Genomic DNA, 19,904 nt, shown 5'->3' on the forward strand with positions numbered 1-19,904 from the left:
TGAATCAGACAGACCAATGATCACTCAAGAAGGAAAACAAGTTGTGCATAAAAAAGTGACCCCTGTGATTGTTAAGCTTGGAATAATACATGAAGAACCAACTACTGAATACATTTTAGATGTGAATCATCATTCTTCAGAGAGTTATGAAGTGAATCCCAAAATTCACGAGGGGGAGGAAAAAAGTGGATGCAGTGACGGAGGTGATGCTTCACAAACATGGACCCAAAAACCTTTAGACCAACGATCATATGAAAGTCTAAGTGATACTGAATGATACAAGTAATATACAATAAAAAGAAAAAGGCAAGGGATACACAAAAAAAGATAGAAAAAGAAAGATTTTGAGGGACGGCAACCCTTTAATCGCCTCGGTTCTTAGATAAAGGCTGCTTGCTGGAACATAAGAGGTCTTAATAAGCCTCTAAAACTTACTTAAACATGACTTTGAGATACTCTGCCTAGTTGAGATTAAGATGGATTTGGTTGCGGCAGATAAGTTCATGGGGTTTTATTGCTTGGGTTTAAGGCACCTTAGTAACTGCCCGGTTAATGGTAAAGGTAGAACTCTTCTTTTATTGAATGACAAGCATGTAAATGTGGCTTTGGTGGACACGGATTTGCAATATATTCACGTTAAAATGACATGTCTATCTTCTAAGACAGATTCTATGATATTTTTTGTTCATGGGCTACACTCAATTCCTTCCCACAGACCCTTGTGGAATAATTTTAAGGATTTTGGTGCGTCAACCTCTGTTTCGTGGCTGATTATGGGTTACTTTAAGAGTATCTTATCTTCTGCTGACAAATGTGGAATTGTTGCTGTCAAGCCCTCAGAAAGTTGTGATTTTGATGATTGTGTCTCGCAATTGGAGCTCTTGGGCCTCAAACATGTAGGTAGTTTCTTTACTTGGGCTAATATTAATGTCCGTACAAAGATTTTCAGGGCCTTGGTCAATGCTCATTGGTTACAATCTAATCTAGATCCTTACGCTGAATTCTTAGTTCCTGGATGTTTTTCAGACCACTCAATGGGTATTGTTTCAACTCTCGCTCCCAAAAAGAAGTTGACTAGAACCTTCAATTTTTTCAACATGTGGACCTTGCATGACAAGTTTGACAAATTAGTGATGAATAATAGGAGGTTTTATGTATGGGACGACCCAGTTTGTACTAAAAAAGAAACTTAATCAATGTAAGAAGCCTCTGAAGTTTTTAAATTCCACTCACTTTAGCCATATCTCTGTAGGGAAACTAGAGCTAAGGCGGAACTTGAATCTCTCCAATTGATCTGCTTGAATGGAGGGCTGGTCAATAAAAATTTGAGGTTTGTTAAGGGATCAACAGAAAAAAATCCTTGGAGCTGAAAGGATGTTTCTCATGCAAAAAGCGAAATGCACTTATGTCAAGAACAGTGATCGTTGCACCAAGTTTTTTCACGACTTGATTAAGAGGAATAACAAACGGAATGCAATTGTAGCAATTGATTTGGATGATTGAAACTCAACAATGGATGAAAACATTATTGTGAATGAGTTTGTGAAGTATTACAAAACTAGAGTTGATGATGAACCTTTGAATGAGAATTGGTTGAACGATTGGTTGAAGGATGAGAATATGGTTTCGCACATCAACATAAGAAGCTTATTGAACCAGTTTATGCCGATGAGATCAAAATGGCACATAGTTGGGTACGATGTGTGTACGGCCTTCAGGGAAACTTCTCAAACAATGGAATCACACTTCAATTGTTCTAATCCCTAAATAAAGAATGCTTTCAAAGTTCATGATTTTTTATCGATATCGTGTTGCATTATCTTTTACAACATAGTTTCGAAAATTCTCACTAATCGGCTTAGCACTGTCATGGAGCAACTTATTGATATTTCTCAAGCGGCGTTCATTCAAGGCAGGTCCATTGTGATAATATACATTTGGCTCAAGAGTTACTTCTTCATTATACCAGGAAACATATCTCTCTCATATGTACTATGAAAGTGGATTTACGGATTGACAAGGAAACTCAACTCTCTGGGAAGAGAACCGAGTTTCAAACATCAACCCAAATGTGCTTTTCTGAATATCACACATTTTTCTTACACATGCAAACTTGAGCTCACAAAGGTTGTCATTCAAGGGATATAATGCTTCTGGCTTTAGATTCTCCCTATTCCTTTCGGTATCATTGACAAAATTTACTCGTTGTGTAGTAAATTAATGTGGACAAGTAATCATTCACCAATTGCCTAGTTCACTTTTTGTGTATCAAAAGAAAATGGTGGAATGGTATTATGGGATTTGAGGTCGTGGAATAATGCTCTACTTGCCTACACATTGTGGAATATTCACGAAAAAAAAAGATACCTTGTGGATCAAATGGATAAATCAAGTTTTTCTTTGGGGGAGAAGTATATGAGACAAAAGGGTATGTAAGAATAACTCTTGTCTTGTTAGGAAAAAATTTTCGATCTATGATGAGATCCTGGTTTATGGCTCGGTGGATGACAATGATATGTCAAGCCTATAGTTTTTTTGCCCCAAATTATGGAAACTGGTCTTGGAAGCCACTGGTGTGGAAAATCTGCCTCATTCCCAAACACAAGTTCTATGTATGGTTGTTTGCTCATCGGAAGTTTTTGACCAGAGATAGACAGCCTTTGTGGTGGGAAATAAATGTATTCTTTGTGATGATTTTAATGAATGTTTTGATCTTTTTTTCCAGCTGCCACTTGTTGAATTCTCTTTGGACCAAAATTCGAGAATGACCAGGAATGAACAAATTCATGAGTTCTCATAAAGCCCTGCTAAAGGCCTTAAGAAAGATTTACCGGGGGACTTTGTCACTGGCAAATATGTGGTACATGGCTATGACAGCTATCATTTTTCACATTTGGAGTGAAAGAAAGAGTAGGCTATTTGAGAACGAAGAACAGGGAGTTGATGACATATTTCGGAAAATAAAGATTTGTGTTCATCATTGTATGAGCCTATGAGGTTTTGAGTAGTCTGTGTTTGTTAGATGTCGGGTTTTTAGTGTTGATTCAAGGAGTTAATGTTCTTGTAGATCTCATGGGCATGTCCAGTGTATTTATATTTTTTTTTACCTTAAGGATATGATTGTTTCATGTAAAAATAAATAAATAAATAAATTCATGATGGCATCCAATTGGAATCTACATGCATGAGTCTCAGTAAGCTTGCATGAACTGAGTTGTGGTGCCATGGAGGTTGGATGTGCAGATGAGGTAGATAGTCGTGTAGAAACTCAAGATTTGGTTAAGTGGTTCACTTAACCGAAACAAAGTAAATGTAATTTTGACAGCTCTTCCTTATCTTCTGAATAAGTATTTAAGGACAAGGTTGCGTTTGGATTAGAGGAAATGATTTGAAATTTCAACGGATACTTATCTTTGGTGTATTTGAAATCCACCACTATTAGAATTGCTAACTTAATATAAAACAGATCTAAAATTTACTTTAATTTTGTCCATCCAAATAAGCAAAAGAATTTTTAAATCCGTCAACCAAACACAATATAAAATATTTATTAATAACGACACTTTTATGAGATACAAGAAAAATAAGTCATGAAACAAGTTAGTGGGGGATATAATCCTTTGAACTAATACAAAATTCTCAAAATTATGATGTTCACAAAGTGTGCCACCATTCCAGAAAACCTGCAAATGACATAAATTATTGTGTGCATCAACATAAGGTTTGCGAAGTTTAACCACGGATAAACCACTGCATGCAAAAAATTGTCAAAAGTCGCTTTGTTCTCAATAACCACCTTTCCTGCCAGCTCAAAGCTAATTGGTGGCCAACATTTGTCCTCGAGTTATCATCTTAACCATAAGATATTAATCCTCTGTATTCAGAATTTTAATAAGTTGAATCTAGCCAGGGTCAAAAGTTAATACATACAAACCCATATGCTTTAAATGGTGATAGGAAACATGTTAATACGAAGGTATGACAAATCTTGAGAAAAAAGTTTTGCAAGCATCTATCCTGCTGTCAAATGGATTTTCAGATGTATCCTTAAAACAATTATCAACTTTGTGGACTGTAAACTGTTCATTGGGGAACATTGTCCATGCTCCAATTTCAAATCTAATTACTATCATGCATTCTTTCAATCATAACTTGGAGCCCATATAGTTGCTGATCAATTAATCACATAACTCATCACCGTCTACGGTATAGTGTCACTGACATAACATAGTCACTCAACCTCATAATACTTCATTCCTTGATGAACATAAATTGATAACCACTCATAGTTGCAACGAACATTTGAAGTAAACAGACAATCATAACATTACCAAGAAAGGGAGAAAATTGCAGAAAGAAGGAAATGTTGTTCCTAAATCATGAAATAAAATCTCAAAGAAAGGAATTAGTTACAAGATTTGTAGGTGAGAAACGAGTGCTTGAATCTTTGGTGGCGTAAAATCTATCAAGAAGCTTTTTTATGTGATCATGCATAGTTGCATCTGTTCCAATGCCTGCCTATGGAAAATGAATAAAGTAATACCTCATTATCAATAACATTAGTAAATGATTACTGTTTTCCACTAATTTCACCAAATGAGATCATGCGTGTTACCACTACAAAACACAAGTTTCTTACCTTGTCCATACAACTTAATAAATCAGCTTCGCTTAGAAGAGGTGGAGGTCTCGTAACTCCTGAATCAAGTGTCAATGCAGTAGGAGTAAACTGAAAATCATCAACAAGCATTATCAATCAGTATTACATATTCTAAATTCATATATAAATTTAAAAGGTAGCCAAAATCAGAATTTGATTAATTGCATAAAGGCATCCGCAATGATGGGTTGTTATAACACCCACCAACTCATCAAAAATCGTGGGGTCCATTGCCACATACTTATTATAACAACATATCTCTTTCACTCACATTCTTTTTAACATTAATACTCATTATTTATGGGTCCCACAGTCCACTCAATCATCTTAAAAAATTTCATATTAAATACAAATGTTTTACAATATTTAAATCATTTTCTAGATGTTCCAACGATTACTTTATAACGGCTAGTTTTCAACGGCTATTTTACAATGACAATTTTGCAAAGATAATAATAATTGAAAATCACATTAATCGAAATGAGAAATACAATAATTAAAAATTACAATCACTCGAAAATACAATAATACTAGAAAATGAACTTTGGGTAAATAGTTTAGATATTCCATCTCGACCTAATATCCTGACAGAGACATTTATGTATGATAAGATGTTCCTCTGTCATCTGCGATGTGTCTTTGTTCAAGATTTAGCTTCAGATTTGGACAAGGTAGCTTTTGACTTAATCTCCTCTACTTCAAGTTGTTTTTGTTTCAGATCGACTTCGGACTACTTCACGCTTGTGTACTCGGTGACCTTTGCGAAGATATTGTTGTAGTTTATTGTCAGATCTTCCATGGTCGATTTTACTCTGTCTTTTCCCTTTCTTTTTGCTGCTTTCTGTCCCATTGGACGAGTATCTTCATCCAGGTCTATACTCACCTCTTGGTTAGAGGAGGTGTTGCTTGCTCCCGACTCTGAAGTCCTCGTCTTCTTTGTGGCCACAAAGTGATCAGCGGACTGTGGAGTAAACATTGGACGGTCTTTGACAATTCTCCACACATGGTCGAGATTGAATGCAACATCATTGTTTTCGGATCGATATTTTCGTACGCAAACCTCAATATATCTTCGTCATTGTGACCACTTCGATATAAACTGTAAACACTATTATAATTTGCGTTGAATCGATATACCTTCTTATGGATTGTATTGTGCCAATAAGACCGTATAACATTTGCACTTCTGGTGTTTGAACCTGGGGGACGATTCTCATTGTAGTAGCTTGCAACACGTCCCCAAAAAGCATCCGCCTTTTTGATCATTGCCGATTATTGGATCATCGCTGACAGTGACAAAACTTCTCGCTAAAACTTCATCTTCAACCTTTGTCCAACTTGAACGCCTTCTTGAACCCTCTACATTTGAATCCGTTTTTTTTAAATTGACCACCTCAATTGGAGATTCACGATCGGAAAGTTACGTCTTCGGGACAAAGTCGGAGTTGCAGGTTCATTTGATATCGGAGATGTGAAAGGCATAACAGTTGTGTGCGGGGTACTATATCCACAAACAACCAGAGGTGTGAAATACGGATGACTCATGTTTTGCCAATATTCGGCTGGAAGCGGTTGATATGGACCTCGAGGGGCATAATTCGGATGATTCATAGAATTTCCAAAACCTTGGAAATTTTGAAGATTTTGTGGAGGAAACGACATATTTGGAAATGGACGTAGGTATTGATAATTTGGTGAAATTTGTGGATTTTGGGAAAATGAATATTCTTGCGGGTTGTTTGTAGAATTCAAGAAATTTGTAAAAAATGTCTTATAATTTTCATCCATTTCGGATAGAAAATATGATTGTTGGAACTTAAAAAAATAGATGGGTAGAATGTTAGAAAGCAGAATTGAAGAGTGTAGTGATTTGGAATGAAAATATATGTACACATTGGTGGGTATTTATAGAAAGGATTTCAAACTAGCCGTTAAATTTTTTTTTAGATTTTTAATAATTTAATTCGAATTTAATTTTAAAAGTTAAAAATAATAATAAAAAATTAAAAAAACCGTTAGAAAAAATGTATTAAAAAAGTAAAAAAAAAAATAAACAAAATAATAAAAAAAGTAAAATAAAAAAGCATTAAAAAAGTAATAAAAAACAAAAAAAATGGGAAGAGGGGCGTTTTGAATGAACGCCCCTCTCTCTCCTGTGAGTGGGCATAATGCCCACTCACAATGGAGAAGGGGTGTTAAATGGACATTATATATTTAACACCCCAAGGTGGATGCTCTAAGCAAGACATATAGCATTAATATTCCAATGTTACATTTTGGCTTCTTGCCATTTCTTGCTCTCGGCTTCTCCTTGTTTTCAGTGACCGAGCTTCTCATCCATTTAAGATGTATGTACTCTTTGAAGAAAATTGGCATTAATTCAAACAATTTTTTAAGGCACAATAAGCTATTTCATCATATTTATTATTCAAAATTATCAGTCAACTGTCAAGCACTGCAAACACTTTTTGAGATTTATATGAACTTAAAACCTATATAAATGTATCTATGTTTCATTATCTTTTGTGAAATGTTATTTAATCAAGAATATAATTGAATAAACTAATCTTTTGGATTGACATTAACAAATTTCAATAACCTCATTGATGGACAATATTCAAATTTTAACTGTTTCTGACGAGAAGCAAAAGAGAAAATTCACAAGCCAACACTAGTGCTTAAGAGTGAAGATAAATAAACTTAATTTCATATCTTGCTTGACCGACTGAACGTACACATAATATCTATGATAAAATGACCAAATATTTCAACCACGAGACAGAAATCATAGTTGTAGCAAACATTGTGGAATGTGGACAATAATATAGCACTTAGCAGGTGTATATAGAAAGGTATATCTCTTGAATTCTTCATCATGAAGCTAAATACAAATTCTAGTTTATTTTTCTTCTCAGAATAGTAAAACAAAGAAATGTTTCAATGAAGGATCACATAATATCCCATGGTAGAAAACAGTTAAAAGAACCTAATTAAATGACGTTTTGCTGAGCTATAACAAATCAATTGATTGGCGTCCAATATCTTACCATCTTTGTACTGGAATGAATCTGAAAAGCACAATTATTTGTGGAATGTATGCAACAGTAATATCACATAGTTTGAATTCAAAGATTATTTCTAATCAAAAACAATATAACAGAATTGATCAACACTTTTCTTAATAGCATTTGATGTAAGGGTGAGCATAATACCTGTTGTCCAAAGGTATATGTAGGGATCATAGAACCACCCCATGTTTCAAAACGATATACATCCAAGTAATTTTTCTGGACAGTATTAATCAACAAGTTAGCCTACTTAAATTTAACAGAAAGGTAACTACCTCAATCACATTAAAAATAACTCAAGCAGCAGGAAAGACACCTCAATTATCACCCTCCCAGAAGCAGAAAATTGTTCGCCTGCAATGTCAATTTCAACTATAGTTTCAGCTCCGACGGCTGGTTTGGAAACACACGCCAGAAAATGGCGAACAACCAATTCGTACACTTTCTGTTGCAAACCAAATTCACATAATACTCAATTTCAAATCAGTTAAAGTTTTGAAAACATGAATGTTATCTACAAAATTCCGTAAAATCACAAACTAACATGGTGATCCTGACTCCATCCAGCTTCTCCATCTGAAAATTTAGTTGGGTGAATGGGAGGGTGGGCCTTGTCATCATGTCCACCACCATTAGGATTCCTCCAAAGACCTGCTTCAGCATCTAGCAAGCGCTGGGCATATGATCCCCATACTGGGTGATGTTGCTGCTCTTGTACCATTGTCTATACCAAACAAGAAAAGATCCAACTGTAATTTAAACAGTCAAACGACGTACAGCTCAAATGTCCTGAGGCTTTAAGCGAAGCACACGCACGCTTTACAGAAGTAGCACAATAAGTAAAATATTCTAAAAAATAAATAAATTCTGTTTTTTTTTAAATATGAAACTTAAGATATCAAATATCGAAATCATCTTCATCTTATAAAGATCAAGTATTAAAATGCGAGGAAAAAATATCGAGGTGACACAAGGGCAAAGGCGATGGGGGTAAAAGGCGACACTATGTTGGGGTTTTTTGTGCTCTTTTTATGGTAAACAGAGGAGAAATCGCAATTTTAAAGACAATTCACCTCTGTTATAAATTTTTTCGAACAAATTCTATTTTTCTCCGAAGCGCGGTTTGGAGCACAAAAAAACGCACGCATCATGGAAGTCGTGGGCAATGCGTTTAAAGCATGTACTTCTGCGTTTTTTATAACTATGGTACAACTAATAAAAAATGTCAGGAACCGTAGAAACTCTCGGTGGGTTAGACAACTTTTTCTTGACAAAGCCGTGATGAGACATCTTTGAAAAGTATTATTGTTATCTTTCAAACCGAAGCACAATAAGGTCAGGGAAAATCTAAAGGACCCAATTGAGAATTATGGGACATTTTCAATCCATATGGGACCTTAAAAGCTTAAACTTTTTTTCACATATGCATATCAAATAGATATTTACGTGATTATGTCACATGAAAGTTTCACTTTTTTTGCTAAAGAAGTTTTAGACCAACTTTAGCCTTCAACTTCCCGCTTGTCTATGTTTCAAATAATCAAATTGATACATAAAATGAGATATATATTTTAGAGCTGGAAACGTAGAGCATAAAAGTATATTACAAAACAAAACAAAAATAGAGTCTTATCATAGAGATTTTTCAGTTCATCAATCCTAATCCACCATTCATGGCTTCAAAATTACATAATTTGAGTTAGATCATGGAAATAACAAGTTTAAGTAAAATTTGAGGTCGATGGCCAGGAATGTAATCCTAAACTCAAAAATTTTGAAGAGAGAGCTGTAGATTGATAAAGATGTTATGGGACATCCGGACATCAGACATGCTCATGTTGAATTTTTAACAGAAATAAGAAAAATAACCATGTTACATAAAATATCAATCTGTATTTTCCCCGGCTAACAATGCATATGAATTTAACGCTGTTTTAAATCGAACTTATCTTTTTCTAGTCACAGAAGTTTGAAACTTGGTGCGACCTTTGGAAACACTAAAGGTAGAAAGTAATCCATAATTACTTCACCTAAGATAGCATGTAAGTCCAGAATTATTTTCTTCAATGGCAACATCTAGATTCTAGCACTTCTAGAGAATCGCCAGCAAGGTTGATTTCAAGCTAGTGAAACTTATCTATCAAGCATTCAAGCTTTGTTAGAAAACAACATATGTATGAATTATCTGGTAAAATGTTAATAGTTTTCTGATTACCTAAATGTTGGATGGAATTTCTATTCTTGTGAACAGACACCAAAGAAAAGCAAACTTGACTGTCATCATTCAACCTGATTTCCATATCATATTTCATTTTATATATGATAAATTACAAAAAAATTGATCCCTAAATCTGCATGCTTAGAAGCTTCGTCCATTTAATCATCACTGCAAAGTTGCACCACACAAGCATCTGACAAATTCAGAGAAGCACATTCAACATCTTTGTTTTTAATACTCAAGCACATTTACCCCATTTGCAAGGGGTTTTATGTCAGATTTTAAAACACACGAGGTTTTAAATGCGACTAATTTTACACAGGATTTTTCGCTTTTTTCAATATTCACAGGGGTGATGATGCAATTTGCCGAAGGAACAATTAATTTCGGTCTTAAATATGATACAATTGGCCCAAAATTTCCAACATTCATTCTTCACCTCTCCTTATGCCTGTGACATTGTTATTATGCATGTCCAAATTCTTTAGAAATCTGTTTCAATTGTTCACTGACAAGTAATGTTTATTCTTTAGTTTTCTAACTACTTCATGAGTTCACTTCTTAAGTGTTAAAAAGCGCTCTGGTAATGAAAACAAATCACTCGAAATCAATTAAACTAGTGGGTACTTACACGGAGATCAGTTCTCTCTGAGAAGCCATCAGTTTCTGTGCGAGGATAACTGATAAAACCAGCTTGATACAAATCTTCTGCCACCTAGTCGTGAATGAAGATAACAAAAATTAATCTTGTGCTAGAAATATATTTGTTGAATAAAAGTTGTTCACAACAACGTGAAATATGAAAACAACAAAATAAAATTGTTAATCTTCATAACATGATACGGTAATACAACAGAAATCTCCATTTGCAATAATTTTACAGGTCAATACATCCACAAACCACGAATAAAACAAAAACAGTGTACTTAAGCGTAAGCTTAAAGATACAATCATGGAAAAGTTACCAACATTTTCTCCTGAAAATAAGTGTAGCTTAAATTTTTAAATCACAAATAAATGTCAATGACAATTTCCGGGGATTCCGATATTGTAAAACTTCATTAGTAAGTCGGAAATTCTTTGCAGACAACAGAATTATTAACTATGCAAAAGTATGGGAAATCTAATCATTCGCATCAATTACATCATCTGATGGTCCAGCACACATCAGTAAAATCGAAAAAGGTGAAGAACACTAGAATGTTGACAAAAGCATAAATGGTTGGTAGAAGCTAACCTTCATAGTCTGCTCTGAACTCATTCTAAAGTACCGTGATGCACGCTTCTCAAGCTCAATGGTACTCAAAGGATGAGGAGGATATTTCAGCTTTTCCTGCTGCCTGACATTTATTACCTGAAGATGAAAATCAAGGGTTCAACATTCCAACCATTGACACTGAGTTTGGTCTCCAAAAATTATTTTCATTGCACGGAAACTCACAGTTGCAGTGGGTTCTAGGGCGCACAATTCATATAAGATTGTTGCACAAGTGTAATCAAACAAATGCCCGCGCCTGCTAATTCACTCTGTTAGGCTTCAACACCAAAAGATTTAATTACTAGATGATGCAAGATTATGACAATTACATCCAACTAAATGTAGCAGTGCCTTCATCTGAATTGTGAGTACAGTTAATAGTCCAGAACTCTTCAGGTTCATGTGATTGAATTTCCCAGAACCTCTCCACAACAAAACCCAAGGTAGGGAACTGCAGCCAACCCAAAAACAAAAATATGCAGAACGCAACTGGTCAACAAGAGTGGAAGAACAAAAGGTAGATTGTACACAACAAATGGTGAATATTCCTTTATACTTTCTAGCTAGTTGAGGAGTTGCTTACCTGGCAAGGACCATAGCTTAGAACAAGATTTCTGTTGTCTGTTGAAACATCAAGGACAAATGCATCTCTCAAAAGCATAGTCTGAAACCGGGTGAAAGAAGCACCAATCCGCAGATCTATTTCCTGTAAGATATTCTTTATTATGTCAATTCTTCAGAATTTGAGTCATGAACCCAAATAACAAAAATTGGAAGCATGGTTTCATGAAAAGAATCCAAGAAAATGTATTTGGACAAGCCTCCAAGTTTCATCCCCAGCACCATTCAGAGATTTTGCACCAAAAGCATCTTAGAGATAAATTTGTTAAAATAGGGGGAAAATTATGCACGGCAGATAGCTAAAAAATTGAATGACAAAGTGAAAGAAAGTTATCAGTGCCGCTGTCGACAGATAAATATGAAAAGGATATGAAATATTAAGAACCCACTTGTCGAACATCTACAGCGTCAGCAAATAACTGATTAGGCCGAACAAGGTGCTGCACTGCATAATGAATATCCCTGAGAAATAAAAATTTGTTATTGGATGACAGTCAATATAAATGAGAAGACAATCAAGTGTAGAATATTATCCGGTCATCAAGACCTGTCAATTAAAGCAGAGAAACGAGCTCTCCAGATGTTGAGATTATGATTTGCTCGTGTACAGACTTCTACAACCTCAAATGCTATATTTTCACCTTCTCTATCACAATCAAGCCACAAGATAAGCCATTGGCACTTTCTAGCTTCTTCCTCCAGTGTCTTTTGGATGTCTGACTTATCCTGTATTAGCCAAAAGGAAGTGAGCAAATCACTCATTGTGAAAGTGAATAACGAAATTCAGATATCAAGTATAATGATAACAGTCGTGTTCATTCTTCAATAAATATTTATACAGGATCTTCTACAGGATTTTCAAAATGATATTGTATCATGCTCACTGACACAATTGGCGATGGTCAACTGTTGTTCCTTCAAAAACAACTTTCATTTGATACTTTTAGTACTTCAAACTTCAAAGATTTAAAATCGTAGCCTGGAAAGCATAAAAGAGAAGAACCCAACATTTCATCATAGATCATCATGCCTCTAGAGCAAAATTCATAATATTTAAACATGTAAAATACTTAATATCGGCCGATAGAATATCCGTGTGACAGTTTGTGCCTTGTTACAAGAAATGTCCTAAGCTGATAAACTTTGAAACATCAACCTCATCAGGTACACGAGCTTAAAAATGGCATATATCACAAGTTTTGGATGCTTCCAAGATCCATCAAATGAACCATTCAACAACAATCAATACAAATCCTCTCGGCTACCAAGCTACTGGCTTTGGTGAACATTGATACACGGTGTATAACGGTGGATATACAACTCTAGTGCATTGACAACTATCAATATACACAAAATATTGGCTTCCACCGAAAGAATAACCCAACAGTAAAAGCTAAACCAGCATCTATCTAGACTCGACAGCAAGATAAAATCTTTGGAGCAAAATGTGAAAAACGGAGGACCATGATCATAATCCACGCATATTATATAACCCATTTGCATTACCTGGGGGACATGTTTCCTGACAGAGGCATGGTAGAGATCGACGGGGTCGCAGGAGTACCACTTGCGATATCGTTCCTCGAATTCAATCTCCATGAGATGGCCGGTGACTGAAGTGAATGCCATTTGGAATTGCTGATTTTGAATGGGGTAATTGAACTCGAAGATCCTGTTGAATCTCGACCGTCCATCTCTCACCCTCAGCCCACCGCTGGCTGGGTTCTTCGAGAGTATTCCCGCAACCGCCTTAGCCACCGACGGCTTCTCCGCCACGTTCAGCGCCCGCATTGCACCTGTTTGGTGTAAAGCCTTCGCCTTGCGGCTAGCCGACCTTTTGCTTTTGGGATTTCCCGCCTTTACCTTGGTTAGAATTACTAAAAATTTGATTAAATTGAAAACAAATTTCATAAAATTCCAAATATACATTTGAGTAAATTTTGATACATTAATTACTGTAAATAATTTAATTGATAGATGAATTACTCGTAAATTAACAAATTTTTATATGACCAAGCTAAAAAAATTCAATTTTACTTTTAACCTAATTTGTTTTTAAGTCTAGTTACCGATAATAAATTCAATTAAGTATACAATTTTATTTTCAAGATTATTTAATTTAATTTGTTGATTGATTTTTTTTTAAATTATTTGATAAATATTAGCAACTCAAATATACAACTAATTTCTTTTTATCATATTAATAAAAATATAATAAATAAATATATGTCACCAAAGTTCGGATGTATTATTTTTGGTCAACCGAAACAAAAAATATTCTTCATTTTTTTTTCAAAATCTAATATTGATAAATTAAAATTCAGGAAAATGTTTAACAAGAAAGTAGTAGATCATGAAAAGACAAATCTTTTGTAAAAAAACCGATAATGTGTGGTGGGCAGAGCATCGATTTGACAATGCATGAAAAATCTTATTCATTCCTGATTTTCGTAAAACCAATGCCTGAAAGTTTTATGCACTTGATTTATACATTTACGGAAAATTGGCTTTTCGACTTCTACTTTAAATTAAATTTAAATTAAGTTTTGTGGCTTTTCGATGGCTTGTGGCGGCCGAATCACCAGTAAGAAAGTGCATGAACAGTCTCACTTATTCTCGATCTATAAAGTTCTATTTGAATACTTTTACAAATTCAAACGGATCAATACCAGATTTTGAAAAACTAAAATAATTAATTTTATTTCGATCCTCCGAAAATAATATCTCCAGGTTATGTGGCATATTTATTTATTATATTTTTATCAGTATAATTAAAAAATTTAGTTGTATATTTGAGTTCATAATTATTTATGATAATATAATTTCTAAATTAATATTGATTTTTTTAAAAAAAATAAACAGTAAATAAATTAAATAATTTTAAAATAAAAGTATGTACCCATTGAATTCTAATGATAATGGGACTAACAAATAATTTAGGTTAAGGGTATAATTGCCTTTTTAACTTCATCATTTAACAATTTGTCAATTTATAAATATTGCATGTACCGATGAAGACAATTACAATAATTCATGTTCTTGCACCAAATTGAATTTTACTCATAATACATTTATGTCTCAAAGTTTGAGACCAGAAATGAGATTTCTCAGTCATTTATTTTTATGTTGACAATTGAAATAAATTTTTATGTTAAATTAAATTATTACAAATTGATTGAATACCCGTGAATGATTAAGAGCATCATTATATATTTTATTTGAAATTCTATATATTTTTTTTCACAAGGTCTCATGGATCGTATTTTGTGAGACAGATCTCTTATTTGGGTTATCCATGAAAAAATATTACTTTTATGCTAAATGTATTACTTATTATTGTGAATATTGGTAGGGTTGATCGTCTCACAAATAAAAATTCGTGAAACCGTCTCACAAAAAACCTACACTATTTTTTTTTACTGAAATCTCAAACATTATGCCGTCACTCCACCGTAAGGCCACCATCACGATCGCAGTGGAGTCCTTGGAATGAAATAACACGCTCATTAACTTAGTTTGAGCTTTTTTATAGGCTGAGGTTTATAAAATGACCACAAGACTATTGGGTTGAATTCTAGAAAGAAACGAGTTAGGTTGAGCTCCCTTCTATTGGTCGGGAAAGGATATGCGCCACCAAGTGTAGCACACTCGATGGGCTATCCGCTGATGCGGGTTTACACAACCATTCCAAAACTATCGCCAAAATGCGGTGAAATTCACTTAGTGGAGGGTGATATTAGTTTTATTGATCCACATTTCCACTCTTCAGTTTTTATTTAATTTAATAGTGAAGTTTGATCGAAATTTTAAATTTATAGCGAAGAGACGTTATGAAAAAAATCAATGAGAAATATGGAGTATGGACAATGATATTTGATTGGAGTTTAACAAATAATATTGAATACAAAATGCCATCCAGTGAGAAAAGGATCAGTTGGAAATTAGGTACATCCCCACCAATTTTTTTCCCACTAATCATGGAACCTTCTAAATCTGATAAATTGAATAGTTCCAAGTCCAATGTGGTTGGCCTTGTGTCCTAAAGTCATTCAGCAACAGCCATTTTCTTTCCCCAGTTTCCACCTCCTTTAATCACCAACAAATCATGTAAAAGCACTTGTTGGATTTCAACAGTTATCCACTTATATATACAGATAGATATAGATAACAGTAACACTAGCGCTCTTTTAACAGCATTTTCCCAAGTAATCAATCAAAATAGCACGAGATTCTTTCACTGTTACTTGTATGAACCAGAGACTTTCTTTATGACTTGCAGTTGCTTCAGCATATTGACTTTTGGATTCTTGTTGAGTTTTTGTGGATGATATGATGTTAAAACTATTGGGTTTTGCTTAAGGAAGAGGAAAGAAAAAGATGGGAGGGCTGTGTTCAAAGCAGAATCTGAAGCCGAATCCTTATGCAGGCAGAAGCATGGGTGGAGAAAAATTGCATCATGAGAGGAAACAGGTTCATGCGGATGCGACTAAGGTTCTGATGACTCCACCTGCTGTGAAAGAAACCATGGAAAAGCATGTGGTAGTGAAGGAGCATCCAAGATATTTGGCTAGGAACAACGCAAGTAGTGGTTGTGATGAGTTCTATGATGGGATTCCGCGGTACCAGAGGAGTGCATCCTTGAAATCCAGATCATGGAGAGCCGCCAAGGTGGTTATAATAATCTCTGTATTGATCACCGTTAGGAGTGGTGTTATTAACCGAAAATACAACAAAAGACGAAATGTTCGAACACCTGGTGGCAGAGGTAGAGGGTGGCAAGTGGGGCAGCTACCATCCTCTCTCTTAAAATCTTCCACTAGCACGTGTATACATTCTTGTTTATTATATGTATACGACTACATGAAATTTTTTCCTCTCCATATTGGTGTCGATGACACAAGGTTTTTACGTTGATGTGAGAATTGAGAATGACCCGTGTAATAAATATCATGGCGTTACCTGTTCAAACTTTTTGGTTTTTGCAGGTTTCAGATGGGAGTTCTGGTTTAAGCCGGGTCGGCAGTTTTGGACTTGGAAGGACACTGGAAGTATTGGGGAGACTTGGGAGCAGTTCGAACTTAACAGGTGGATTTGTTTCAGGAACAACAGCAACCAAAACCAATAAACTTTCGATTCTAGCTTTTGAAGTTGCTAACACGATTCTTAAAGCTTCGACGCTTATGCAATCACTTTCAAGGCGAAGCATACGACAACTCAAAGAAGTGGTTTTTCCTGCGGTAGGCGTTCAACAGTTAATATCACAAGACATGGATGAACTTTTAAGGATTGTTGCCGCAGACAAAAGGTCAGCTATGTAAAGATTACATATAGATTGAATAATGTTGTGCCGTATTAGCAGTTTTAACTCTTTGAGTTGTGAAAGTTTATTACAGGGAAGAGCTGAAAGTGTTCTCCGGAGAAGTGGTTCGTTTTGGAAACCGGTGTAAAGATCCTCAGTGGCACGATTTGGACCGTTTCTTCGAGAAGTAAATCTTCATAACCTTATCCATCTTTTTGTGTTTTAAGGTCATTTTGATTTTTAACTATGATTGCAAAGTTTTACCTTTCCAGACGTAGCAGAAACTGTACCCCTCAGAATCAATCAAGGGAACTAGTAGAATCAATGATGCTGCAACTGATGAGCTTGGTTCAACTTACAGCTGTTAGTATTTTATTTTCTTCTTTACCATTGTCAACTTGGTTTCATTATAAAACTGCCAAAAGATTGAGCAAAATTTGTTTTACCGATCGGTGTGTCAACAGGAACTACAACGGGAGCTGCACACATTGGACAGGCTTGAACAAGATTATCAGTTTCAACGAATAGAGGAGCTCAAATTCAATGCTGCTGGAAGAGGTTACATCAACTTTATCAATGTCATTGTGATACATTATGTCAACATGCACCTGTCAACTGATATTTATGGGAAAAAAGGCAGTTGTGTTCCTGAAAGGCGCTTTCAAAGTTTTGAAGCGTGTAAGGCAATTTTTTATTTTTGTTTGATCGTAGGTGACATGGACAGAAGCCTAACCATTTTGGCAGCTGAACTGAAAAGCCAAAGGAAGTTAGTGAAAAACTATAAAAAGAAATCACTGTGGTCCAAAAGTATGGAAGAGGTAGCCATCTCTCATGCTTATTTTTAAGAAAAATATATTCCCTTTAATTGTATACAAGCTCACCACATGTTGGAGATTTTATCTATGAACTTCTGTCTCAGCAGTACGAGTCTAAAATCTTCAATAATAGTCAACAACTCACTTTTATCTTAAGTCAAATGTAGTTTAGCAGCATTTGATCTTGTAAACTTTCAAAATTTTAGCGGTATATTATAACATGGCTTGATTTGTTGAATCTTTGCTGTTTCTACTTTCCCTCTCTCAAAATTTCCAGGACGTTTCTTTGCAAGTTCTGTCTAACACCGTATGGCAGGTTATGGAGAAGCTTGTAGATATCGTGCTATTTTTAAATCAAGAAATAAGCAATGCCTTTGGCAGCACAGGTAGTAGTTCAATCTCAAAGGAAGTTATCATCTCTGTACCTAAAGTGAGCATCTATAATGATTCTGTTAAAACTTTACGCACTTTTTGAGATCGTTTCACATTCCTTATTCATAAGCAGAAGAAAAAACACCAGAAAAAGGATCCGTTACTTATCAGCAAAAGTTAGGATCTGTGGGACTCGCATTACACTATGCTAATATCATTCTCCAAATTGACGCAATTGTGAGTGAGTAGTTAGATTTTCTCCCATGCAATTTCATCTCATGAGTTTCATTTTCGTGAACCGCATTTCTCCTGTGATTAGGCAGCACGTTCAAACTCCATGCCCCCAAACTCGAGAGATACATTGTATCAGAGCATGACACCAAACTTCAAAGCTTCTTTACGATCCAAAACACATTTTTTCCACCTTGAAAAGAAGGTACCAGCTTATATTCTTATGTTAATTTCTTCCAATATCAGCTGTTGTTAGCCATCCTGAAAAACACAAGCTCGAATTTTTGCTTGTTTGAAGCCCAATGTGGCAGACATCAAGGACGAGATGGAAAAGACGTTGTGTTGGCTAGTTCCTATGGCCACAAACACGGTCAAGTAAGATTCAAAATCTCGACCAAGTTCACAGTTCTAAATAGCCTTTTCCACACGTCATGAATGCTTTTCTTCATCATGTATGTCTACAGAGCTCATCATGGATTTGGTTGGGTCGGAGAGTGGGCAAACACCGGGTTAGTACCTAGTACTACTTCTTTTAATGGATTATAATTTATTTGTTTATACTCATCTGCTTATATTCTTGATAATATTTTGGAATTCGCGGGCATGGTTTGTCTGAACCGAATCACAGGACGGTTGGTGCAATTGATGTTATGCAAATGGAGACGCTCCACCATGCGGACAGGCAAAAGACAGAAGCTTATATTCTTGAGCTCCTGTTGTGGCTCGACTATTTGGTAAACCAGTCCAAGTCTAGTAAAGCTGGAATTGTCAGGATCGATACTTCAGCTAGTTTCTCGCAAAATTCGAGCCGAGCCAATCACAGTTTCCTGCATGATATGGAATCCAGGAACCAAGATCAAGAAATCAGCAAAGCATGACAAAAGTAATGTGGTGATTGTAGAGGCAAGCTTAAGATAATGGATGACTTTCTGTGGTTTCTTTTTTTTTTTTTTACAGAAATAATGTAATAAACTCATTTATTTTTCATGCCCCAAACAAAAAATGCTTGCTGTGCCTGATTTATGCTAGTTCCCAGCAGTGGGAAACTCTCACGAGGGACTTCAAATAGAAATGGCTATTGAGCTAAACAATGCTTTAAAATATTTAACACAAAAAGAAAAAACAAATAAAAATCACTCAGCTTGATTTAAAATATCACGTCTGTCAGATGTATGTTTTTAAGGTATTGGGTTATTCTTTAAAATAGCTATCCCTGAGCAATCAAAAAAAAAAACCAATTTTTTTAGTAGTTTCACAAAATTATTATTACGCCTTCAAAATCACAAAAAAAAAAAAAAAACAATAATATGCTTAGAATGATTGGCTAAAAACTGAATAGATCGTAATCTTGAACATATGACA

At 35.1% G+C, this 19,904-nt stretch overlaps 2 protein-coding genes across 5 annotated transcripts in view; one reads left to right on the forward strand and one right to left on the reverse strand.

Moving 5' to 3' along the window:
* The window catches only part of LOC142549578 (DNA topoisomerase 3-alpha), a 29,589-nt gene extending 15,892 nt beyond the window's left edge, over positions 1–13,697 (reverse strand). For all 3 annotated transcript variants that reach the window (XM_075658588.1, XM_075658589.1, XM_075658590.1), the window contains exons 1-13: positions 13,332–13,697; positions 12,373–12,551; positions 12,215–12,287; positions 11,788–11,910; positions 11,534–11,655; positions 11,388–11,460; positions 11,184–11,300; positions 10,578–10,661; positions 8,273–8,452; positions 8,045–8,173; positions 7,873–7,947; positions 4,640–4,729; positions 4,414–4,518 (exon numbers count right to left, since the gene is read on the reverse strand). In XM_075658588.1, the coding sequence (XP_075514703.1) occupies positions 4,414–4,518; positions 4,640–4,729; positions 7,873–7,947; positions 8,045–8,173; positions 8,273–8,452; positions 10,578–10,661; positions 11,184–11,300; positions 11,388–11,460; positions 11,534–11,655; positions 11,788–11,910; positions 12,215–12,287; positions 12,373–12,551; positions 13,332–13,616 (1,635 nt within the window). In that variant the 5' untranslated portion in view covers positions 13,617–13,697. The remainder of the gene's footprint in view (positions 1–4,413; positions 4,519–4,639; positions 4,730–7,872; positions 7,948–8,044; positions 8,174–8,272; positions 8,453–10,577; positions 10,662–11,183; positions 11,301–11,387; positions 11,461–11,533; positions 11,656–11,787; positions 11,911–12,214; positions 12,288–12,372; positions 12,552–13,331) is intronic.
* Positions 13,698–15,864: 2,167 nt separating this feature from the next.
* LOC142549579 (protein PSK SIMULATOR 1-like) lies at positions 15,865–19,561 on the forward strand. 2 transcript variants are annotated; one of them, XM_075658591.1, is made up of 12 exons: positions 15,865–16,493; positions 16,811–17,130; positions 17,219–17,311; positions 17,397–17,487; positions 17,589–17,682; positions 17,836–17,942; positions 18,217–18,325; positions 18,445–18,548; positions 18,631–18,747; positions 18,841–18,917; positions 19,007–19,051; positions 19,171–19,561. In XM_075658591.1, the coding sequence occupies exons 1-12, from the start codon at positions 16,203–16,205 to the stop codon at positions 19,418–19,420; spliced, it is 1,698 nt and encodes a 565-aa protein (XP_075514706.1). In that variant the 5' UTR covers positions 15,865–16,202; the 3' UTR covers positions 19,421–19,561. The 2 variants fall into 2 exon arrangements, with proteins under 2 accessions (XP_075514706.1, XP_075514707.1); XM_075658592.1 differs by having other exon boundaries at positions 15,866–16,493; positions 18,256–18,325.
* Positions 19,562–19,904: the final 343 nt, after the last annotated feature.

Source organism: Primulina tabacum, chromosome 6 (genome assembly GCF_025594145.1).
Source record: "Primulina tabacum isolate GXHZ01 chromosome 6, ASM2559414v2, whole genome shotgun sequence".
NCBI lineage: Eukaryota > Viridiplantae > Streptophyta > Magnoliopsida > Lamiales > Gesneriaceae > Primulina > Primulina tabacum.

Bases quoted from the DNA above. Each gene is read 5' to 3' on its own strand.
- LOC142549579 (XM_075658591.1), top strand. From the start codon at position 16,203: ATGGGAGGGCTGTGTTCAAAGCAGAATCTGAAGCCGAATCCTTATGCA. The intron at 16,494-16,810 runs GTGGTTATAATA...TGGTTTTTGCAG, and splicing joins GATCATGGAGAGCCGCCAAG to GTTTCAGATGGGAGTTCTGG. The intron at 18,549-18,630 runs GTGAGTGAGTAG...TCCTGTGATTAG, and splicing joins TTCTCCAAATTGACGCAATT to GCAGCACGTTCAAACTCCAT.